Source organism: Mirounga angustirostris, unplaced genomic scaffold (genome assembly GCF_029215605.1).
Source record: "Mirounga angustirostris isolate CCGP_5_RB_7025 unplaced genomic scaffold, mMirAng1.0.hap1 SCAF_11, whole genome shotgun sequence".
NCBI lineage: Eukaryota > Metazoa > Chordata > Mammalia > Carnivora > Phocidae > Mirounga > Mirounga angustirostris.
The window spans coordinates 93695194-93719377 of NW_026991719.1; the positions used below are offsets into that span (position 1 = coordinate 93695194).

The 24184-nt window shown below is 37.6% G+C and overlaps 1 protein-coding gene across 2 annotated transcripts in view; it reads right to left on the bottom strand.

Annotated features, from left to right (window-relative positions):
* The window catches only part of LRCH2 (leucine rich repeats and calponin homology domain containing 2), a 99782-nt gene that overhangs the window by 66453 nt on the left and 9145 nt on the right, over positions 1-24184 (bottom strand). For both annotated transcript variants that reach the window (XM_045881732.2, XM_045881736.2), the window contains exon 2: positions 3384-3528. In XM_045881732.2, coding sequence (XP_045737688.1) covers positions 3384-3528 — 145 coding nt within the window. The remainder of the gene's footprint in view (positions 1-3383; positions 3529-24184) is intronic.

Below are 24184 nucleotides of genomic sequence, written 5' to 3' on the forward strand. Positions count from 1 at the left end.
ATAGATCTGTACCCAGCATTTTGTGCAACACGCACAGCAACAAAAACCTAGTGTTACCCCAAGGAAGAACATCAAGACCTTTCAACTCCCCATGTTATGCCTGCAGAGGACATCCAGAAACACTAGACTGGCTTTAATCACAAGGCACCGACTTTACCAAAAAAAAAAACGCCCCTAGACCAGTAATCCTGGCCCGGGGAACTGGAATGTCAAATATGCCAGGGGCTTGTTACAACCTTGACACTTTCAGAATCAAATAGGATCCTTGGGAAAGTGGCCAGTGTGAAGCACACAAGGATCTTCTTGCAGAGTTCTACTGAAAAAGGGAGTATTACACAGAAAGAGAGAGCTGAAAAACCATCTTACAAGTTTCTCAAGATATTTTCACCAAAATAAAAAATAAAGTGGGAAAAATAATGGCACATACAAATTTATTCTAATCTCCTTCAGACCAAAAAGTTTAAAAATTGGCCTATTTGGGGGAGGCACGTGGCTGGCTCAGTCAGTAGAGCGTGGGACCTTTGATCTGGGGATCATGAGTTCAAGCCCCAGGTTGGGCCTAAAGCTTACTTTAAAAAACAATTGGTCTATTTTCTTACTTTAAGAAACAGGTTCACTGAGTTAGCACAGTCAGCTTTCTCCAGAATGGAATTTCTTTATACACAGCTAAGAAGTGATTAATTTTCACCTTTTTGCCATGTTTCAGAGACAAAGGAAGTCAAAACAAGGACTAATGTTATTTCAATAAAGTTTGCTCAAAAATGTTTGTGACTAGGGGTGCCTGGGTGGCTTAGTCGGTTAAGCGTCTGCCTTCGGCTCAGGTCGTGATCCCAGGGTCCTGGGATGGAGCCCCGCGTTGGGCTCCCTGCTCAGCTGGTAGCCTGCTTCTCCCTCTCCCACTCCCCCTGCTTGTGTTCCCTCTCTCGCTGTGTCTCTCTCTGTCAATTAAATAAATAAAATCTTAAAAAAAAAAATGTTTGTGACTATAAACAAAAATCAGAAGGCGACTTTTAAAGATCAAAACAGGAGCACCTGGGTGGCTCAGTCAGTTAAGCTCTGCCTTCAGCTCAGGTCATGATCCCTGGGTCCTGGGATCAAGTCTGGCATTGGGCTCCCTGCTCAGTGGGGAGTCTGCTTCTCCCTCTGCCACCCACCCTCACTCTCGCGTGCTCACTCTCTTGTAAAAAAAAAAAAAAAATCTTTTTAAAAATACACAAATAAAGATCAAAAATGGAAAGAATCAGAGAAAGTTTTAGTAGAACTATTTTAAGATTACCATACATTTCTATTACTATAGAAATATAATTCAATTTTTGACAAATCACTTTTCTTCTGTAAGAGAACAAAGAGAAACAGAAGTAAAGACAAAACTTAAAAATGCCTGATTTGCCTCAAAACCTCTCCCAAGCCAGGCCAAGGAGATATTAGAGAATTAGAGAAAAGAGCAACCCAAATGACTAACATCTATGAAAGGAATTTCCTCTCACACATTTTAAGGTATAAACATTCAGTTAAAATAGTATGTACTGCCAGGTGACACCACTGGGGGAGACCAATAGGATTAATGTATCACAGTGAGAAAGGAGCATTATTATTTATATATGTTAATTATATTTACCACCTCCCTGTATGGGGATTTAGACATGTAACTTTGTTAAGAAGGGGGAAGAAATTATCTCTTACAATTAAAGAAAAATAAATAAATAAATAAATAAATTTTTTTTTTAAAGACTATTTATTTATTTGACAGAGAGAAAGGGAGCACACAAGCAGGGGGAGCGGCAAGCAGAGGGAGAGGGAGAAGCAGGCTCCCCGCTGAGCAGAGAGCCGGGGGCTTGGTCCCAAAACCCTGGGATCATGACCTGAGCCGAAGGCAGATGCCCAACTGACTGAGCCACCCAGGCACCCCTGATTCTTTTTTTTAACATTTTATTTTTTTAAGTAATCTACACCCAACATGGCGCTCAAACCCACAACTCAGAGATCAAGAGTCACACACTCCACCAACTGAGCCAACCAGGTGCCCCGAAAATGATTCTAAGCTAAGTCACAATTTACCAGTTTCCATTCAATGTCACTCATTTGACAGGACAATTTTTTTTAAAGATTTTATTTATTCATGTGACAGAGAGAGAGACAGCGAGAGAGGGAACACGAGCAGGGGGAGTGGGAGAGGGAGAAGCAGGCTCCCCGCCAAGCAGGGAGCCCAATGCGGGGCTCGATCCCAGGACCCTGAGATCATGACCCGATCTGAAGGCAGTCGCTTAACCAACTGAGCCAACCAGGTGCCCCAGGACAATTTTCTTCTTATACTTATCAAATGTTGGCTGTTATAAATAGAGGTTAATAGCTAAGAACGAGAGTTCTACAGCCATACTGCTTTGATCCGAATCTTGGCTCTACCACTTGCTGTATATATATAGCATATATATGTATGTGTGTCTGTGTGTGTGTCTATATATGTGTACACATACACAACACATATGACTTTGGGCATGTAGTTACTCTCTGTGCTTCAGTTTCCTCATCTGTAATGCAGGGATAAAATAGTACCTCTCTTGGGGTGTCTGGGTGGCTCAGTCGGTTAAGCGTCTGCCTTCAGCTCAGGTCATGATCTCAGGGTCCTGGGATCAAGCCCCACATCACAGCGCATTGCACTGCATCGGGCTCCCTGCTCAGGAGGGAGTGTGCTTCTCTCCTTCTGCCCCTCCCCACTCTCTCTCTCTCTCTCAAATAAATAAATAAAATCTTTAAAAAAAAATAGTACCTCTCAAAATGCTGTTGTGAAGAGGAGATGAGGTAATATGGATAAGGTATTTGTAACATTGTCTGGCACATAGTAAGCATCTATTAAGTATTAACACCAACTGTCATCTACTTCTTAACATTCCAACACTCCCATCCCAACCTATCCATCCTTAAAGTAGCAAGAACTCACAAGAGTGAACAATATAGCTGAAGAACTGTTTCTTTATAATGTTTCACTTTAACTGAAAATGCATATATATAAATCTGCATTGTGGGTGCTATGATTTCAGTAAAACATTTCTGATCTAAATAAAGCCTTGCTACTCAAAGTGATAAGGACCAGCAGGCACTGGCATTACCAGGGGGCTTGTGAGAAATGCAGGCCCCACTGCAGAGCTATGTAATCAGATGTTTTAATCCCCAGGTGACTCCTGTGCAGATTAAAGGCTGGGATGAGAAGCACTGCTCTCAACAAGACCAAACACTTATAAAGTAATGTGAACATATAACAAATACAAATAAGATACAGTTGAGATAAATATAGGTTACATAGCCAAACCAAACATATTCCTTTGTTACTAAAAAGGATTAGAACTGTAATAAAAAACAAAATCTACCAAAAAATGTTTCCTTACCTAATGTTAAGGTATGTTAACATCTGCAGGTTTTTAATGGCTTCAGGAATGGTTTTGATGCAATTATGATATAAATTTAATGTCTCAAGAGGGGCAAATAACCAGACATCAGAAGGAATTTCTGTAAAACGATTTCTTGAAAGATCTGAAAAAGAAAAGTAATATTTGACTGCCAAACATATACCGTATCTATTATAAATAACAGAACTATTTTCATACTTCCTGAATCACTTAGCATCTAAGCAACTATTTAAAATATTATAAAATATGGGGCACCTGGCAGGCTCAGTTGGTAGAGCATGTAATTCTTGATCTCAGTATTATGAGTTCAAGCCCCATATGTAAAATACTATAAAATATTGGGGCACCTGGGTGGCCCAGCCAGTTAAGCATCCAACTATTGATTTCAGCTCAGGTCATGATCTTAGGGTCCTGAGATCGAGCCAGAGTCTGCTTTTCCCTCTCCCTCTCCTCCTCCCTCTGCTCTTTCTCTTTCTCTCTCAAATAAATAAAGTCTTTTGCAAATATATATTATAAAATATTATCCAACATGATCGTGGAGGCAAAAAAATCATATAGAAATATACTCGTTTAGGGTGCCTGGGTGGCTCCGTCGGTTAAGTGTCTGCCTTCAGCTTAGGTCATGATCCCACATCAGGCTCCCTGTTCAGCGGAGAGTGCTCCTCCCTCTCCCTCTGCCCCTCCCCTGGCTTGTGCTCTCTCTCACTCACCCTGTCTCAAGTAAATAAATGAAACCTTAAAAAAAAAAAAAAAAGAAATATACTCATTTAAACCTTGTTTATTAACAAATTGTACTTGATATGCTTCAATATCTTTAGAATTTATCTTTTAAAATACCAATAAGGAATTCTCTCTGATCTTTTCAAAAACACAAAAAATCCTCCCCAGGTCCCACATCCCCCTCTACCTCTTCCTCCTTCACAGCCAAACCTACATAAACCTACAACCCCCAACTAAATTTCTTACTTACCATGGACTTCTCAACCCACTGTAATTGGGGTTTCTATTCACTTTCATGCCCACCTAGGTCACCAACAGCCTCCATATCAATACCAACTCATCTACCTGGAAACATTTCCCTTCTCTTGGCTTGGGAGATTACACTTCTGCATCACTTATTATCTCTCTGGCTACTTCTTAGTCTCTTGCTAGATTTTCCCCTACCTGTATTGTGAATGTCGACGTTCCAAAGAGCTGTGACAAGGTACCCTCTCCTTCTTAAGATATACACTTTAGTGGGTGATTTCATCCAATCCCAAGGTTAAATTATATTTATATGCCAACAAATTTCAAATTAAAGCTATGTCTGAACACCTATGTTCTGATCTTCAGAACTTCTCTTGATATCTCTCAGGCACCTCAAATTCTACAAAATCTGTACAAATTCTCTAAAATCTAAACTGAAGATCTTCTTCCACTCATCTGTTTCTCTTATCTCAGATAATGTCATCAACATCCTCCTGTTGAACTATGCAAGCCAAAAACCTGGTATTCATTCTCGATTCCTTCCTCACCTAAATTATTTCAAGTACACACAAATATACTTCCATTCCAGTTTTCACAAAAATAAAGTCATGGAATTATTATTATAACCATTACACCTCTTTTAAAGGTTAAATGAAATTTTGAAAAATACTTAGGACAAGTATGTGGCAGGTTGAAAAAAAAAAAATCCCCTAAAAGAGTTTCTTAACAAGCACTATTGACCTTTTGGGCTCTATGACGATTTGTTGTGTGGGGCTATCCTGGGTACTATAGGATATTTAGCAGCATCCCTGGCATTTACCCACCAGATGCCATTAAAACCCTTTATCATGGCAGCCAAAAAATGTTCCCTGGGGTTCAAACCCCCCTACAACCTGTTGAGAACCACTGCTACCTCATTTTAGAAATATACTTTGCTAACATTAATTCATTATACTTATTTGGTTAAAAAATAAGAATATTATTTATCTCTGTCAGGAAGAACATCTATGGTGTACCTTAACCCACCATACATCATTCAGCATGTGTTCTGCCCTAAGAACAGCCTCCTACCAATGCTTAACTTCCTCACTCTGAGAGATGAGACCTATTTACTCAGCAATATAGTAAATTCCCTATTCAGAATATTAATATACATGTATTAATATATGTTTGTGTGTGTGTGTGTGTGTATAAACACACACTCACCTCGAACCATGAGAGACGATGGACTCTGAAAAACAAACTGAGGGTTCTAGAGGGGAAGGGGGTGGGAGGATGGGTTAGCCTGGTGATGGGTATTAAAGAGGGCATGTTCTGCATGGAGCACCGGGTGTTATGCACAAACAATGAATCATGGAACACTACATCTAAAACTAATGATGTAATGTATGGTGATTAACATAACAATAAAAAATTTAAAAAAACACACACTCACCTAATGTAAAATTTTATAATAGGCAAAAGAAAACATTAGTTATGATTATTTGAGAATTAATTTGGATTCATCTTCCTACCACCATAAGATTCTAAATGACTAAATAAAAGGACAGACAGAATTACTAGCAACCAAAATCTGAACTTGAAACAGAAGTTTCTCAATATGCTGGCTTACCTCCTCTGGACACCCAAGAATCATGCAGTTCTACTGAGGAGGAAAAATTAAATCATTATTTTTTTTTAAGTTTAGGATGTTTCTTTTACATTTAGGGTTTTACCTCTTACTCTTGTAACTTCAGAATCCTAGGAGTTGAAAATTACTTGTTTACAATTAATCTGAAATCCTAAAATAAAAATTATGCCCAGTTCATTATTCTGTATAATAGCTAGCATTATAGACCCATAAATAATACAGTGGTCCTAGAGATAGATGATGGTAGCTTAAATTAAGGTTGCAAGAATAAGGATAAGAAAATTAGAATTTGAAATATATTTTCATATTAGTACTTAGAGACTGGGCAAGCGACTGTCTACGTGGGATAAGAGGCTATTTAATAAAAGAGGTGGGGGTAGAACAAGATTTTTGTTTTTGTTGCTGTTCCTGGTGGGAGTTTTATTTTGTTTTTTGAAGCAGAGGTTAGAATCAAAGATTCAATTTTCTATTTGTATAACGTGAGATATCTGAAAGAGAGCCAATGGAGGGATCAGTCAGATGATTATAGATCTCAGACATGAGGTCTGGGATGGATATATAAAATTGAAAGTTGTGGGAATATGGTTAGTACTATAAAGTCATAGAAATGGAAGACATCACCTTACATCAGAGTACTGAGTTGGAAAGAGTTCAAGAATGGGCCATCAGGACAGCCAATATTTACAAGCTGAGTCGAGGGGGAAAAAAGCAAGCAGAGAAGACTGAAAATAATGGTCAAGAGAAAGCACGATAACCATACAAAGAATGTTTAAAGCAGTGATGGGAAAAAAAAAAATCAAAATTACTATTTGTTCAGGTACAAGGTAAAAGAAATCATAATCCTATTCTTGATTTGTTGTATCAGCAGACAAGCTAATTGTTGATGTGATGCATAACTGTAGCCCCAAACAGAAATAAAATGAGTGTACAATTTATTTCTTGACAATATAAAAAAAGCCAAAATATCAGTATTAATAACAGTGATTTTAATAAAATAATTTAAATACTATGAACACATTATTTTAGTAACTTACATATTATTGTGTGAGGCTTTATGTTCTTTCCCCTCTAAAAAAAGATTATTTAGTTAAATTACCAAGTAATATTATGAGGTCCCCTAGGGAATTTAATTAAATTTGCAATAATAAACTATTTTCTGGATGAGCTAATATATTTACTTAATAAACACCACTTAAAATTACAATTAATTAGGGGCGCCTGGGTGGCTCAGATGGTTAAGCGTCTGCCTTCGGCTCAGGTCATGATCCCAGGGTCCTGGGATCGAGTCCCACATCAGGCTCCCTGCTCCTTGGGAGCCTGCTTCTCCCTCTGCCTCTCTCTCTCTCTCTCTCTCTCTCTCATGAATAAATAAATAAAATCTTTAAAAAAAAAATTACAATTCATTATTATTCTAACTTAACTGAGTGAAATCAAATAAAGCATAATAAACTCAAAATTAAAACTCAAGCTATTATAAAGCTCTTAATTAAGGAAATCTTGTTCTAGGATTTTTCAGATTTTAAATCTGTACAAACATCCTTTCTAAGAATTGGGTAAACAGAATAACAGTGCCAAAAGAAAAATACAACCATGGAAAGAAAGATAGGGAATAATATAAAACATTCTGTATCTTAATTTCTTAAAATATCTCACACTAACAGCATCTCATATTTTCCTTCAAAAAAGTGAAAATTAACGTCTATATAGATATGATGGATAAAATTTAAACTTTCAAATTTTTTATCTTGTGATGTACAATTAAACCAAAAAGGAATTTTTACATTAAAAATAATTTAATTAACATGTACACTAGGGCAACTAGAATAATAGGACTGGTAACGAACATATTATACTCAAGAAAAACATGCAAAATTGGTATTGTATTTAATATGGTTCCATCTAAAGAAGAGAAAACACACTGTTAATTTATTCCTTATGGCAACATTCATTTCACAACAGCCTTAACGCCTGCCTTCTTTGGGGACAAGCAGGACTTGTGAAAAGACAATTCTAAAGAGGTTTCACCTTTCCCACACACAGAAAAAGAGAAAATGAAAATTTGTTCCTTATCTTCCTGAAGTGAGTTGAATGGTGGCCCTCAAAGATATCAGGTCCTAATTCCTGTGAATGTTGGCTTATATGGTAAAATTGTGCAGATATAATTAAGAATCTTGTGTTGAGGAGATTATCCTGAATGACCCAGGTGGGCCCTACCTGCTATCGCACATATGCTTACAAGAGGAAGGCAGAGGGAGGTTAGACAGACACACTGAGGAGAATTCTGGTCATGGTGAAGGTGGAGGACACACTGGAGTGTGATGCAGCCGAGAATGTCAGCAGGTGCCTGAAGCTGCAAAAAGGAAAGAATTCTCCCGCAGAGCCTCTGGAGGGCAAACAGTGCTGCTGAAACTTGATTTTAACCCCATTAAGACTCGTTTCATAGTCTGGTCTCCAGAACTGTAAAAAAAATAAACTTCTGTTGTTTTGAACCACCAAGTTTGTGGTAATTTGTTACAGCAGACACAGGAACCTAACACACTTCTCATAAAAACAGTTTATCAGAATCAATGAGAGAATGGCTGCAAAGTCTTTTAAATTAAATAGCTGTATATTTTTTTTCTCTTAAGCAGTAAGGTTATATCTCAGTTCATTAGTATCCTTGGCAATAAGCACCTTTATAACCACTGAATTATTTTTCTTTTGTCTTGCTTTAATCATAAATCCTATCAAGCAGTATTGGCAAAAACTCAACAGCAGACAGACTGCTGTGTACTGTTTCCTGCCTTCCTTCAAAACTCTCCTTGTGAAACTGCTAGGAGGCTTTTAAAGATGTTAATAGATCATTTTAAATAATCTGATCTAAATTCTGTTCTGTATCACTCTTGAGCTTCAGCGGTCAAGGAAGCTAGGGAAAGGAAGGAGGGGAGTCAGATGGAATGGAAATCTGTTTGCTGCCTCCCAAGCTGCAGCCCCAAGAGCCACAGACGGGTCCATATGCCACCCAGTGCAATTCCTGGCTCACTGGCTAGCATTTCTGCCAAGGCAGGTATAGAAAATGACTTTCAGAAATTATACAGTTACACTATATTAATTATACTAATTATAGTTTTATTTTATTCCACGTACAAAAGAGTGTACAGTTTTTGTCACAAATTGTTGTAACTTAAACTAAGATGCATGAGTCTTCTTTAGGTGATATTTAATGATATAGATTGCTATAGTCCCTCTTATTAAAAAAAACATCTTAGATAATGTTTGAAAATCTGACACATTTCTACCTCTGGAAAAATTCCTAATAATGAAGTATGTTGCTGGAACACATCCTCATCAGTAACAGAGATATCGTCACAGAATTTTCTGCTTGGGGCACCTGGGTGGTTCAGATGGTTAGGTGTCTGCCTTCAGCTCAGGTCATGATCCTGGGGTCTGGGACTGAGCCCAACATTGGGCTCCCAGCTCAGCGGGGAGTCTGCTTCTTCTTCCTCTGCCTCTCCCCTTGCTTGTGCTCTCTCTCTCTCTGTCTCTCTCTCCCTCTCAAATGAATAAATAAAATCTTAAAAAAAAAAAAAAGAATTTTGTGCTTAAGGGAACATGAGGGGCAGGCACCTGGCTGGTTCAGTCAGTAGAGCATAGGACTCTTGATCTCAGAGTCATGAGTTCAAGCTCCACATTGGGGGTAGAGTTTACTTAATAAAAATTTTTTTTTTTTTTAAGAAACATGAGGGTTAAGTGGAGAAATAATTTGAAATGAGAACTCTAAATTCACAACAATAACCTAAGTGGAACTGGGGTGACTATTTCTACTTCTCTCTGTCTCTCTCTGCCCCCTCCCACACACACCACGTATGCTAGATCACATGCTATGGGCTTTGCATAATTATGTCTAATCCTCATAACACCCTTATGAGGTAGCTATTATTCCACATTGTATATATGAATCAAAGACAGATTGAATAGCATGCCCAGTGTTAAAAAACCAGTAATAACTGACAGCACCAGGGTTCCAAACTGAGATGTTACTTCAAAGCCCATGTTCTATGTGTGCTTTTCCACTCCTCCAACACACTATTGTGACTTCCTGTCCCAGATTACAAATATTCTGTTCCACTGGAATCACAAAGCAGGGTCAGAGAGATTCTCAGTCTCCTTGTCACATTCATATCTTAGGTTGCTTCTTGCAATAGAAAGCAGAACATAAACCTTACTTTAAGTCCAATTTTTAATTAAGAAAATAATGAACACTATTTATAGCTCTCAGCTGTTCCTCATTTACCAACCAGAACCGTTTCGTCTGGGCCAACACATAGTTTTCTTGGCTCCTTAAAGAGTGGACCCTTATTAATTTTTCAGTATTTTTAACCAATTCAATAAACAAGGATTACAATAAACAAGGATTAAAGAAAAATAAACAAGTTTCTTCAAAAGGGAAGTAACATCTTATAGGCAAAACCACTGTCCTCAGTACCTGCCAAAAACTCTGAAATATCGGAGACTTTACCCTACTTGTAAGCCAACAAGTTAGCCTGACACAGTTGTATGGATGCTGGCAGAAGGCATGAGATTCCTGTGTGATAGACAAAGGACTTTATTACTCACAGCATAGCAAGTGGCAAAAGCAGCATATTTTTATCAGTTCCCCTGGCCTTCCAAATCCCACAGGGGTAACAGAGATGGGTACAGATGAATGTTTACCCACATAGTACATTGCATTATAGGAGATGAACTCCAACCTAGGGGAACCCAAATCTTTTATAATAGACAATAAGCCAGCATGCACTTTGCTCAAAGGGAGACATTATCTTTAGTTTACTAGACAGTAAGCATGACTGTCCTTTGCTCTGCAGAGAGAAACTATCTTATTCTTCCCAAATTCAGTCCTGAACAAAGAGCAATTAGTGCCTCATTCACAAGATGTGCAGAAACATGAAGCCCATGGAAAATTATCTCCCAATAGTACCATGTACATTCCTTATCAAGCAGGGATTAGAAGTTGCAGCCTACCGCAGAGAATATACAAGGGAAAATAATTACCTTAATGGTCACATTCTCTGTAGTCCTGGACTTATTGTCTGTGATAGAGGCAGGCAAATCCTGATCTTCACCTTCCAAGCCCCATTCTCCTTATTTCCTGGGCAGCATTCTGACTGGACTCATTTATTCAAACAAAATTCTATTAAGCACTATGAATTGGGTAGTAGGTGTTATGTTTGTAAAAAGCCCACTCAGACACCAACCCGAAGCAATCCCAATTATTGTTTCACTCTAGCACCAAATACAATACAGACAATAACACTTCAGTGAAAGAAACTATGCAAAAAGAATCACTCCCACTTACTTCTACTAAAATTGTAATTTTTACAAAGCTGTTGTGGTGGGACCAATACTGCATCATCCTTGGGGTATATCATGAAGTTCACACAAAGACTGGTGGAATGAAAAAGGAAGGGTAACTGTTCTTTGGCAGATGAGCAGTAAACTGGATCTGAACTCTATTCTGATTCTACTGATTACTACCTATGAAACATTGCTAGAATCAATTACTATTCCTCACTGTCTCAGAGCTATTAGATGTGAGTAAATATTCTACAACAACCTAAAAATCCCTAGAAGTAAGCAATAGAAATGAAGGGAAAATTATCAACTTGCACATAATGATATATATATATTCATAAAGGTATAAAATAAAATGAGAGAAATTGATTATTATCTTCAGTTCTTATGACATGGAAAATATATACCAGAATTATATGTCTTTAGAGAGTGGATAAAATCAACCAACTCAAAAGCATATTTCCCAATATAAAAATTTTAAAAATTAAATTTTCTGTGCTCTTTAGTAACTGATATTACTCAAATGTAAGCATTTACAGTATGTAAAATCTCATTAATATGCTCTCAAATATTAATGTTTCCTTATCTATTTTTCCATCTAAAAAATGTCAGGACTAGAAACAAAAGCAACAAGAAAACAGGAGGCACCACAGCTGTTTGTCGATTCAAGAATGGAGAGTGTCTTTGAAGTACTAGAAACTATGATGTTGGAGTCTGATGGGAAATGACAACCCCATGGCTCTGGCATCTGCTTTCAACAGATGCCCTCTGCAAAGACAGGTGATTTCTTGATTCAGTATTCCCTAGAAGGGTGATATGCTGTCATTCAGGACAAGATAAGGAAAAGTCCATCTATAACTCTGAAGCCTTGTTGCATGAGTAAGACCTATAGGTAACAGAATTTCTGAGCTACTCCATGGTGAGTTAAAATATTAACCGTAAGTACAGTGGAGAGAAAAAAAGAGTCAGTAGATATTTGAAAAAAATGAAAGGAAAATGCTTTAAAGCCAACTATTATGAGAAACAATAACAAGCAGACCTCACTGGCCTACAGCAACCAATACTGGAAAGCTCTTTTTGAGCACAGGCACTTTGAGAAGCAAGGATGCAAACAAAAACAGATGCTGCAAGGAGAAAGAAACCACAGCTGCTAACCAGAGGACAGATTACATACATGCTCAGTGAGAAAAGAACTGTGAGTCATACAACTATTAAACCACGTGGTAGGATAGGACTTTATTTAAAAAAAAAAAAAAAAAGGAGGGGGCAGCTCTATGCAGGTATCTGTAAGAAATTCTGCAGTGTTTTAATTTTGCCAAGAAATAATGACTAATTAACTGTGCAATGACATGCAAACATCAAAGTCATGCTTAAAAACGACATTACACTTCAACCCTTACAAGACTTACTATGCTGTAAATTTGGCGTTATGAATCCATGCAGTATTATTTATTAAATGGTTCTTGGAAAACTTTTATTTTCAAAAGACAAATGTTATAGCCTCATCACATAACTTTTACTAAAATAAATTCCAGATGGAGGAAAATGATAAACAAAAATGAACCATAAAAAACTAGAAAAACAATTTAGAGAATACTCACTTAATATTAGAATGGGGAAGGACTTTCCAAGCCTTCAATAAAGGAATAATTCACAAATGAAAAGATTTCTAGATTTAGTGACATAAAAAGAAAGGAAAACTACAGTCTGTCAAAAAGCAAAATGATACCAACAGCTCATAGGTAAAACCTGCACCAAGGACATAAACAGATGCAAAAATGAAAATTATCAACGACCAGGATGTACATGAAAATATGTTCAACCTCACTGTCAATCAAAAGAAATGCAAAGAATAAGATACCATAACTCACTCATCAAATTTAAAGGTTTTTAAAGGTATTACTCTGTGTTGGCAAGGCACTTCCATACACCACTGATGTGATTTCAAAATGAAGTAACCTGTCTAGAAAGCAATGTGACAATATGAATCAAGCTTCTGAAAAATGTTCATACCTACTGATCCAAGAAATCAATCTCTAGCAATTTCTGAAACCAAATAAACATAAGAAATTATGTACATTTAAGGATTATTTAAAACAGTAGAAAATTAGAAACAACTTAAATGCCCAACAATAGGTAAAGGCTAGATAAAATATACTATATCCTAAAATGGAATATCTTGCAGCCTTTAAAAATGCTATTATAGGGGGCGCCTGGGTGGCTCAGTGGTTAAGCGTCTGCCTTCGGCTCAGGTCATGATCTCAGAGTCCTGGGATCGAGTCCCACATCGGGCTCCCTGCTCGGCGGGAGGCCTGTTTCTCCCTCTCCCACCCCTCCTGCTTATATTCCCTCTCTCACTGTGTCTCTCTCTGTCAAATAAATAAAAAAAAAATCTTAAAAAAAAAAATGCTATTATAGGGGCGCCTCAGTGGCTCAGTCGGTTAAGCGTATGCCTTCAGCTCAGGTCATGATCCCGGTCCTGGGATCAAGCCCTGCATCTGGCTCCCTGCTCAGTGGGGAGTCTGCTTCTCTCTCTTCCTCTGCCATTCGCCCTGCTCATGTGCTCTCTCTCTCTCAAATAAATAAAATCTTTTTTAAAAATGCTATTACAGATTTGATTCCTTAATATGAATATAAGAATGCTCACAGCAGCGCAGAGTCCAACACAGGGCTTGACCTCACAACCCTGAGGTCAAGACCTGAGCTAAAATCAAGAGTCAGACACAACTGCCTGAGCCACCCAGGCACCCCAATAACTAGAACATTTTAAATATCAAACTATATACACAGTATGAACCAATTGTTTCCTTGAAAAATGTACATTTTTAGGGCACCTGGGTGGCTCAGTCAGTTAAGCGTCTGCTTTCAGCTCAAGTCATGATCCCAGGGTCCTGGGATCGAGTCCCGCATTGGGCTCCCTGCTCAGCAGGGAGTCTGCTTCTCTCTCTGTCTCTGCCTGCCTGCCTCTCTCTCTCTCTCAAAGGAATAAAATCTTAAAAATAAATAAATTAAATTTAAAAAATTAAAATGTACATTTTTAGAAAGTATACTTCATACATTCACTCATACACATATAAAGGTGATGAGTGTGGAAGTATGAAGGAAATAGACCAAAATGTTAATATTTATTCAAGGTTGGTGGAATGAGGAGTATTTTGTATTTTCTTCTGTATTGCTTTTATTTCCCAAGTTTTTTACAATAAGCAAGCATTGCTTCTGTTATAAGAAAAACACAATATTATACTATTTTAAAGGTATTATATTTCACAAGGTAAACTGAATTCTAACCATACACATTCCACTCATAAAAATGGTATGTGCAAAGAGTTACAGGCGTGGTAAGGTTGTATTATATATAATCATTCTTTTTTTTTTTAAGATTTTATTTATTTATTTGAGAGAGAGAGAATGAGAGAAAGAGCATGGGGGGTAGGGTCAGAGGGAGAAGCAGACTCCCTGATGAGCAGGGAGCCCGATGTGGGACTCAGTCCTGGGACTCCAGGATCATGACCTGAGCCGAAGGCAGTTGTTTAACCAACAGCCACCCAGGCGCCCCTATAATCATTTTCATTTTCATGGGGCACAACTCGGTCCTGCTACCACAACCTGCTACCAAACATCTATCACTATGCTGAGTCATGTTATATTGACATTCTACTATATGTCATAATTTTTAAAATGCAAATTACCAGGAAAGCATGAAACTTTTAATGTCAAAATCATGCTTTCATGCAAATTATTTTCTTAAAGCAAAACCCAAAAACTGTAAAATATGAATTGTTTTAAGTCTGATTAGTGAAGTAAGTAATGGTAAAACATTATCATCTTCACCACCTCCAAGACATATGAATTGATGCATAATTAATATGACATTGAGGCTCCTCCTGCCTAGGTCAAGATCAACTAGCCACTGAAAATCAAGTGAATCTGTTTATACAGTATACTTTTTATTTGCCTTAATTAAGACACCTTAGCAGCTTCCTACTGCCTGAGAAAAGAAAAATCTTAAGTAGTATGAGAACAGTCTGCATCAAACTGACTCCCCAGGATAACTCTAGTAGGACTCCAAAACAAAAGTAGTCCTTAAGGGATGCCTGGGTGGCTCAGTTGTTAGGGGTCTGCCTTCGGCTCAGGTCATGATCCCAGGGTCCTGGGATCGAGCCCAGCATCGGGCTCCCGGCTCGGCAGGAAGCCTGCTTCTCCCTCTCCCACTTCCCCTGCTTGTGTTCCCTCTCTCGCTGTGTCTCTCTCTGTCAAATAAATAAATAAAATCTTTAAAAAAAAAAAAAAGTAGTCCTTAAAAAAGTGGGGCGGGGGGGAGTCAGTGGGGGTCGCCTGGCTGGCTCAGTTGGTAGAGCATGCAACTCCTGATCTTGGGGTCTTGATTCTAAGCCCCACACTGGGCGTAGAGCTTACTTTAAAAAAAGCAGTCTTTGAGGAGGGTTAAAAAAAAAAAAAAAAAAAAAAACCCTGAGGGAAAGCTACCATGCTAAATAAAACTAACTGCTTCATCTTTGATGAATCCAGATTATGATGAATTTTACAGGCAGTATACTGTGCTCCTTAAAAGAAATACTGTATTTAGAGAGCAAGGATCATCCTTACTTGAGCTGTTTAACAACAAAGCACTAAATATTGGATGCTGAAATTAAAAGCAAGTTATAGTAAACTAATTACAAAGTAATGGCAAATTCCACAAACCAGGCCAAAGAAAACTCCATTAATTTGTGTTAAGTGGTTAAGCAGCCCCTACAGAGCAGCGCACCGGCAGCTCCCAGTAAGACCGAGTGGGTTCAGAGAGTTTATTACTAACAGAGAAAGCATGATCACTATGGTGTCAGTTCCCTGTGTCTCCGGTCCTACAGGACAAAACCAAACTGGAGGGAGGGACCAAATGACAGACAACATGCATGGTGGGTTGCTCTGTTTTTGAGGGGTTAACTCTAGATGGCAGCTCTGCAATTTTATACTCACAGCTATACCCGAAAGTCCCATGTCTTCCCAGGATGACAGAAGAAAATAATAAACCGTCTTGCAGGAGCCTCCCACAAGATAGGGAGGTGGGTAAGAAATGACCTCACGTCATCTGTCCATTTTGCTGTGTACCAGGGAGGATCATAGAGTCTTCCCCCAAGATTTGGGTCAGAGTGTGGTTGAGCCTGGCCCATGCAGACTATGTGGAAATGTGCAAGATCACCAAGGTACCATGGCAGAGCCATTCCACTAGTTTATGCTCAAACAGAACAAGAAGTCAGTGTATAAAAGAATATACCATGTCATGTTCCTTCCCATAATTTGAAGTTCAGAAATTTGACACGCATTCACGATCAACCGTTGCAGAGAGGCACAACACTGAACCAAACACTACAGGGAATTTCTGTATCTGCCCGCAAAGAGTTTAAATTCCTCTTGGGGGAGGCAATTTATGTATGTATGTAGGTAGGTATGTATTGAGAGAGCGAGAAAGAGAGCGCTTATGGGGAGGAGGGGGAGAAAGAGACTCTGAAGCAGGCTCCAAGCCCAGTGCAAAGCCCAAAGCGGGGCTCCATCTCGCAACCCTGAGATCATGACCTAAGCTGAAATCAAGAGTCCGACGCTTAACTGACTGAGCCACCCAGGCACCCTGGGGGAAGCAATTTAAAGCCAGGAATACAATTGCACCTGGCTGTATACTCATATTAAATAGGAACTTAAACATCTAACAATAGAAGAATGGTTAAATAAAATATGGTACTTTCACAAAATAAACTATTAGGCAGTCCTAAAAAATCATGTTATAAAATATTTTTCTTCAGTGGAACAGTGGCATAAGGAAGACTCAGGAAGAACAATTTGGAAGAAGACTATACAATAGACTATAATGGGAAGACTTTTATGGCAACATTAAATATATACATGTTGAGAAAATTCAGCCATGAGGTGATGAGGCTTTTTACAAGAGAAGCAGTGAACATATGAAGAGTTGCTTAAGAGGACCTTTAAGCTCTGATCCTACTGAGGATGATAAACTTTGCAACTCGAAGTAGTAGATCTTAGCTCTGACTAAGGCAAATGGAAGACAGCAGACTAATGTAATAAGAGAAAACTAGACCAAGACATGCAAAAATACAATTTCAAACAATTTAGACCTATACTATCAAAAAAACTGCTAAACCTAATCAAAAAAACGTACATTCATCTCCCAGTTTTTCCTGGACTTCATCTACAAATATAATTTTCAAAATAGAATTTGTTAAACCAACATATTAATCCTCAAAACATTTTATAATTTAATATTTTCAATGCCAAACATATTATCTAATGTTAATGTTATAAACATTACTCAAAAATCAATTTTATTAGTTAACCTAAATATTTAAAAGCAGTCAACTATTCTGCAGAGCACCTGGCTGACTCAGCTGGTAGAATATGCAACTCCTGATCTCAGGGTTATGAGTCCAAGCCCCATGTTGGGCACAGAGTCTACAATAAATAAATAAATAAATAAATAAATAAATAAATAAATAAATAAAGTCAACTACTCTAAAATAAAAACATATCCAATGGTACAATATAACAATATACAAAAACTACAGCTAAAATAAACTTTAAAAAGGGGAGGGTGCCTGGCTGGCTCAGTTGGAAGTGCATGACTCTTGATCACAGGGTTGTGAGTTCAAGCCCCACACTGAGTATAGAGATTACTAAAAAAATAAATAAACTTTAAAAAAAAACTATAGCTAATCTGCAACAGTTCAACTTTAATAATCATATCTCTGCTTATGAAGCAATAATAAATTTCTTTTTTCTAATAGTTTTTTCCCTTTTTTAAATAAAAATAAAGCAATGAAGACAAAATCAGGGAGACAATGAGAAGTCCAATCTGACTGGAGAACGGTACATACATGAGTAGTGGGAAATATAGAGGAAAAGGAAAGAGGCAAATTGTGGAGAGACCTGAGAAGGCAGCCAGGGTAAGGAGCAGGCTTAACTGAACAAATGTGTTAAAGACCTACCACTCTCTACTAAGTGCTGGAGTGGCAACTAAGTAACTACATTCAAATTAACTCCAAAATCAATAAAAAGAGAAAGGTAAACAAATACCATATTTCTTTGATTTTTACAATGCACATTTCACTCTAATGTTAACATTCCTGAAATCCATGTATGTGCTTATTGTGTAAGTATTCTTTCCAGAAAAGTTACTAAATTGATGGTAAATGCTACAACAGAGGAAATATATTAATTGCAATAAAGGATCAAACCTGCTATAATAGAGGTATAGAGTAATCACTATATGTGGAAGATGAGAGGACAGGGAAACAAATAAACACCTGATCCGGGATACAAAGATGAATAGGAATTCACAAGGTAGAAAAGAAGGAAGAGGACATTAACAGTTGGGGGTAAAAACATGGAGACAAGGAAGCGCATGATACTGTCAAGGAACAGCATGTAGTTTGGTAAGCTGGAATATACAGTTTGGGGGCAGTATAAGATTAACTTGAAGAGCAGATAGGCCAGGAACGCAAGGGGGATATAATATCCAAAAAACAATCAATGTAAGTATACCACAGTAATGCAATAAAGGACAAAACCCATGTGATCATCTCAAAAGACCCAGAAAAAGCATCTGACAAAATCCAACACCCTCTTGTGACAAAAAAATTTTTCAAAAAACTGGCTAAAAAGGGATTTCTTCAACTTAATAAAGGGCATCTATGAAAAAAACCAGAGCTAACATCATATTTAACGGTGAAAGAGTCAATGTATTCCTCCTAAATTCAGGAACAAGCAAGAATGTCCACTCTCACATCTATTCAACATTGTACTAGAAGTTCTAGCCAGGACAATTAAGTAAGAAATAGAAATAAAAAGCATCCAGATTCAAAAGGAAAAAGTAAAGCATTTCTATTTGCAAATGACATGATTTTGTATACAGAAAATCCTAATGAACCATTAAAAAACTCTTAGAATGAAGAAACTAGTTCAGAAAGGTTGCAAGATAAAAGGTCAATATATAAAAATCAATTATATTTCTATATACTAGCAATGAACATCCCCAAAATGAAATTAAGAAAAAATTTCCATATTGCTCAACCATTAAAAAAAATCTTGCCATTTGAAACAACATGGATGGACCTAGAGGGTATTATGTTAAGTGAAATAAATCAAACTGAAGAAGGGGCGCCTGGGTGGCTCAGTCACTAAGCGTCTGCCTTCCACTCAGGTCATGATCCCAGGGTCCTGGGATGGAGCCCCATGTCGGGCTCCCTGCTCAACGGGAAGCCTGCTTCTTCCTCTCCCCCTCCCCCTGCTTGTGTTCCCTCTCTCGCTATGTCTCTCTCTGTCAAATAAATAAATAAAATCTTTTTTAAAAAATCAGACAGAAGAAGATAAATACCTTGTGATTTCACTCATATTTGGAAACTAAAAAACAAATGAACAAAGAAAACAAACAGAAACAGACTCATAAATACAGAGAACAAATTGGTGGTTGGGGGACAGATGGGCAAAATAGATGATGGGAATTAAGAGGTACAAACTTCCAGTTATAAAATAAATAAGTCACAGGGATGTAAAGTATAGCATAGGGAATATAGTCAATAGTACTGTAATAACTTTTATAGTGATAGATGATAACTAGACATCATGGTAATCATTTTATAATGTATATGAATGTCAAATCAGTACACTGTACAATTGAAACTAAAATTGTACGTCTTACATCGACGTGGATGGAACTGAAGGGTATTATGCTAAGTGAAATAAGTCAGTCAGAGAAAAATAATTATCATATGGTTTCACCTACATGTGGAATATAAGAAATAGTACAGAGGATCATAGGGGAAGGGGAGAAAACTGAATGGGAAGAAATCAAAGAGGGAGACAAATCATGAGAGACTCCTGACTCTGGGAAACAAACTGAGGGTTGCGGAAGGGGAGGTGGGTGGGGGCATGGGGTAACTGGGTGATGGGCATTAAGGAGGGCACATGTGATGAGCAGTGGGTGTTATACACAACTAATAATGTACTATATGTTGGCTAATTGAATTTAAATAAAAAATAATAATATTGTACATCAAGTATACTTTAAAAAAGAAAATTTTCACTTATAATACACTCAAAAAAATAAAAATTTAGGAAAACTACAAAATGTTGAAAGAAATTAAAGCTATAAATAAATCAAAAGACATCCATTATTCATAGGTTGGACAACTTAATATTGTTAAGATGGTAAAACTCCCCAAATTGATCTACAAATTCAACAAAATCCCTATCAAAATCCCAACTTGCATTTGCTGAAGAAATTGACAGGCTGATCCTAAAATTCATACAAGAATGTAAGGGTCTCAAGACGAACCATGAGAGACGATGGACTCTGAAAAACAAACTGAGGGTTCTAGAGGGGAGGGGGGTGGGAGGATGGGTTAGCCTGGTGATGGGTATTAAAGAGGGCACGTTCTGCATGGAGCACTGGGTGTTATGCACAAACAATGAATCATGGAACACTACATCTAAAACTAATGATGTAATGTATGGTGATTAACATAACAATAAAAAAATTTTTAAAAAAGAATGCAAGGGTCTCAGAATAGCCAAAGCAATCTTGAAAAAGAACAATGTTGGAAGACTCACATCTCCTGGTATAAAATTTTATACACAGCTTACTACACAGCTACAGAAGTCAAGAGCGTGGTACTAGGATAAGAATAGAAATACACACACACACATATATATATGAAGAGAAATATAGATCAATGGAATAGAATTGAGAGTCCAGAAATGAACATTTATATTACATTTATGGTCAACGATTTTTGACAAGGGTGACAAGACAAGTGGATGAGGAAAGAAATATTTTCAAGAAATATTTTCGAGACAACTGAATATCCACATGCAAAAGGATAAAGTTGGACCCTGATCTCACACCATACACAAAAAACTAAAAATGGACAGTACACCTAAATGTAAAAGCTAAAACTATAAAATTCAAAACAAAACATAAGAGTGAATCTTCATAACCCTGGGTTAGGCAACAGTTTCTCAGATATGACACCAAAACCACAAGCAACGTAAGAAAAAACAGATAAAATGGACTTCATCAAAATTTCAAAATTTTGTCTTTTAAAGTAGAGAACCCACAGAATAGGAAAGAAATATTTGCAAACCATATATCTGATAAGGGTTTTATGTACAGAATTAAAAAAATAAAAACTCTTAAACTCAGTAATGAAAAGACAACCCAATTACAAAATGGACAGAGTCTGAATAGATATTTCAGTTAGGAAGATGTACACATGAAAAGATACTTAACATCATTAGTTATTAGGGAAATGCAAATCAAAACCATAATGAGATTACACTGAAATCCTCATACATTGCTAATGAGAATGTAAAATGGTGCAAACACTTTGGAAATAATTTAACATTTCCTCAAATTGCTAAACACAGAATTACCATGTGATTCAGCAATTCCACTCCTACATATTTATACACAAGACAAATGAAAACATACATCTACACAAAAACTTGTACATCAATGATCATAGCAGTATTATTTATACTAAATAGCCAGAGTGGAAACAACCCAATTGTCCACAAAATGTACAATGGAATATTATTCGGATATAAAAAGGAATGAAGTACTGATACATGCTACAACATAAATGAACTTTGAAAACATTATGGTAAATAAAGAAACCTGCCACAAAAGGCCAGATGAAATGTCCAGAATAGGCATATTCTATAGAGACAGAAAACAGATTAGTGATTACCTAAGCCTAGTCTAAATATTTTATTTATTTTTTTTTTTTTTAAGATTTTATTTATTTATTTGACAGAGAAAGACACAGCGAGAGAGGGAACACAAACAGGGAGTGGGAGAGGGAGAAGCAGACTCCCTGCCGAGCAGGGAGCCCGATGCGGGACTCGATCCTGGGACTCCAGGATCATGACCTGAGCCGAAGGCAGTCGCCCAACCAACTGAGCCACCCAGGCGCCCAACCTAAGCCTAGTCTAGATGGAGGTGGGGAGTGAGGGGGGAATGAGGAGGTACTGCTAATAAGTATGGGGCTTTTGGGGGGGGGTGAAAACATTCCAAAATTACATTGTAGTGATGGGTACAGAACTAACAACCAATAAACTATACACTCTAAGTGGGTGAATTTTTGGTAGTGAATTATAATCTCAACAAAATGTTAAAAAGGAGTAGGCAGGGATAATTCTGGAAAAAGATGATCTGTGTCTTAAAATATGAAACTGGAACTCACACTATTATATAAATCAATTCCATATTGATTAAGAACTTAAACACCCAAAACAGACCTTCAAAACTCTTAGTAAAAAATGTAGGTGAATGGGGGCGCCTGGGTGACTCAGTTAAGTGTCTGCCTTCAGCTCGGGTCATGATCCCAGGGTCCTGGGATCGAGACCTGTGTCTCCCCACTGCCCCTCCCTCCCCAGCGTGTGTGTGTGCGCGCGCGCATGCGCGCGCGCTCTCTCTCTCTCTCTCTCTCTCTCTCTCGCTTTCTCTCAAATAAATAAAATCTTTAAAAAAAAACAAAAAAAGTAGGTGAATGTATTTTGCACATTCTTAAACAAAACACAAAAAAGCAGTGACTATAACGCACTGACAAATCTTATTGTATTAAAATTTTGCAACATTTGCTCATTCAAAGGCTTCTTAAAAAGCAAAAAGGCAAGTTATAAGCTCGGAGAAAATATTCACAGTACACAAAACTGACAAATGAGTACTGTTAGGAATACTTTTTTAACTCATAGAATTCTGTAAGAAAAGGACAGTCCACCAATAGAAATTGGGCAAAATAAATGAAAAGTCATTTCACAGTACAGGAAACACCTATGGCCAACAGACATTCGAAGATATGTTAACATCACTAGTGATGAGCAAAATGTAAATTAAGAAACACTTCACTGAAGTACCTTTTTAAACTCATTTGGCCAAAATGTGTAGATCTGACACTACTATGTGTTGGACATATGGATTCAAAGGATCTCTTATACATGTTGAAGGAAATGTACATTTTAAACCAGTTTGGCATTATCTCAAGTTGAACACTGACATGCCATATAGCCTAGAAATTCCACTATCAAGTATATGCACAAGAGAAATTCTCACACATGTACAACACGAGACACAATAATGCTTACAGCAGCACTGTTTGCAAGAGCAAAACTGTGGAAACAACCCAAATGGCCATCAGTGAGAAAGTGGATAAAGTGTAGTATAGTCACACAATGAAAGCTAATGCAGCCATCAAAATAATGAACTACAGCTTCACACAACATTTTGGATGAATCTTAGCAATTTAATATTAAGTAATATAAAAATCACCAGTCATATAAAGCATAGGGTATGCATTAGCTTTTTTACATTTTTTTAAATATTCAAAACAAGGAATAAGCAATGTATTGTTATGGAGCTGGCTTACTGGCTCCAAGGTGTTTTAGTAGCTACAAGTGACAATTAGACCTGCATATTAGAAAGAGTGCTCTTGCGGTGCCCGGGTGGCTCAGTCGGTAAAGCGTCTGCCTTCCGCTCAGGTCATGATCCCGGGGTCCTGGAATCGAGCCCCACATCGGGCTCCCTGCTCCGCGGGGAGTCTGCTTCTCCCTCTGCCTCTGCCTTTCTCTCTCTCTGTCTCTCATGAATAAAAAAAAAAAAAATCTTTAAAAAAAAAAGAAAGAAAGAAAGAGTGCTCTGGCTACCACGTAAAGAACTAACCCGGCTTGAAACAAATACGAGGCAGAGAGATTATTCAGGAAAACTGTAGATAAGTACAGTTAAAGGTGAGGAGAGGAGGACCTGAACAACAACAATAGCAGTGAGAACAGACAGGAAGGAAAGAGA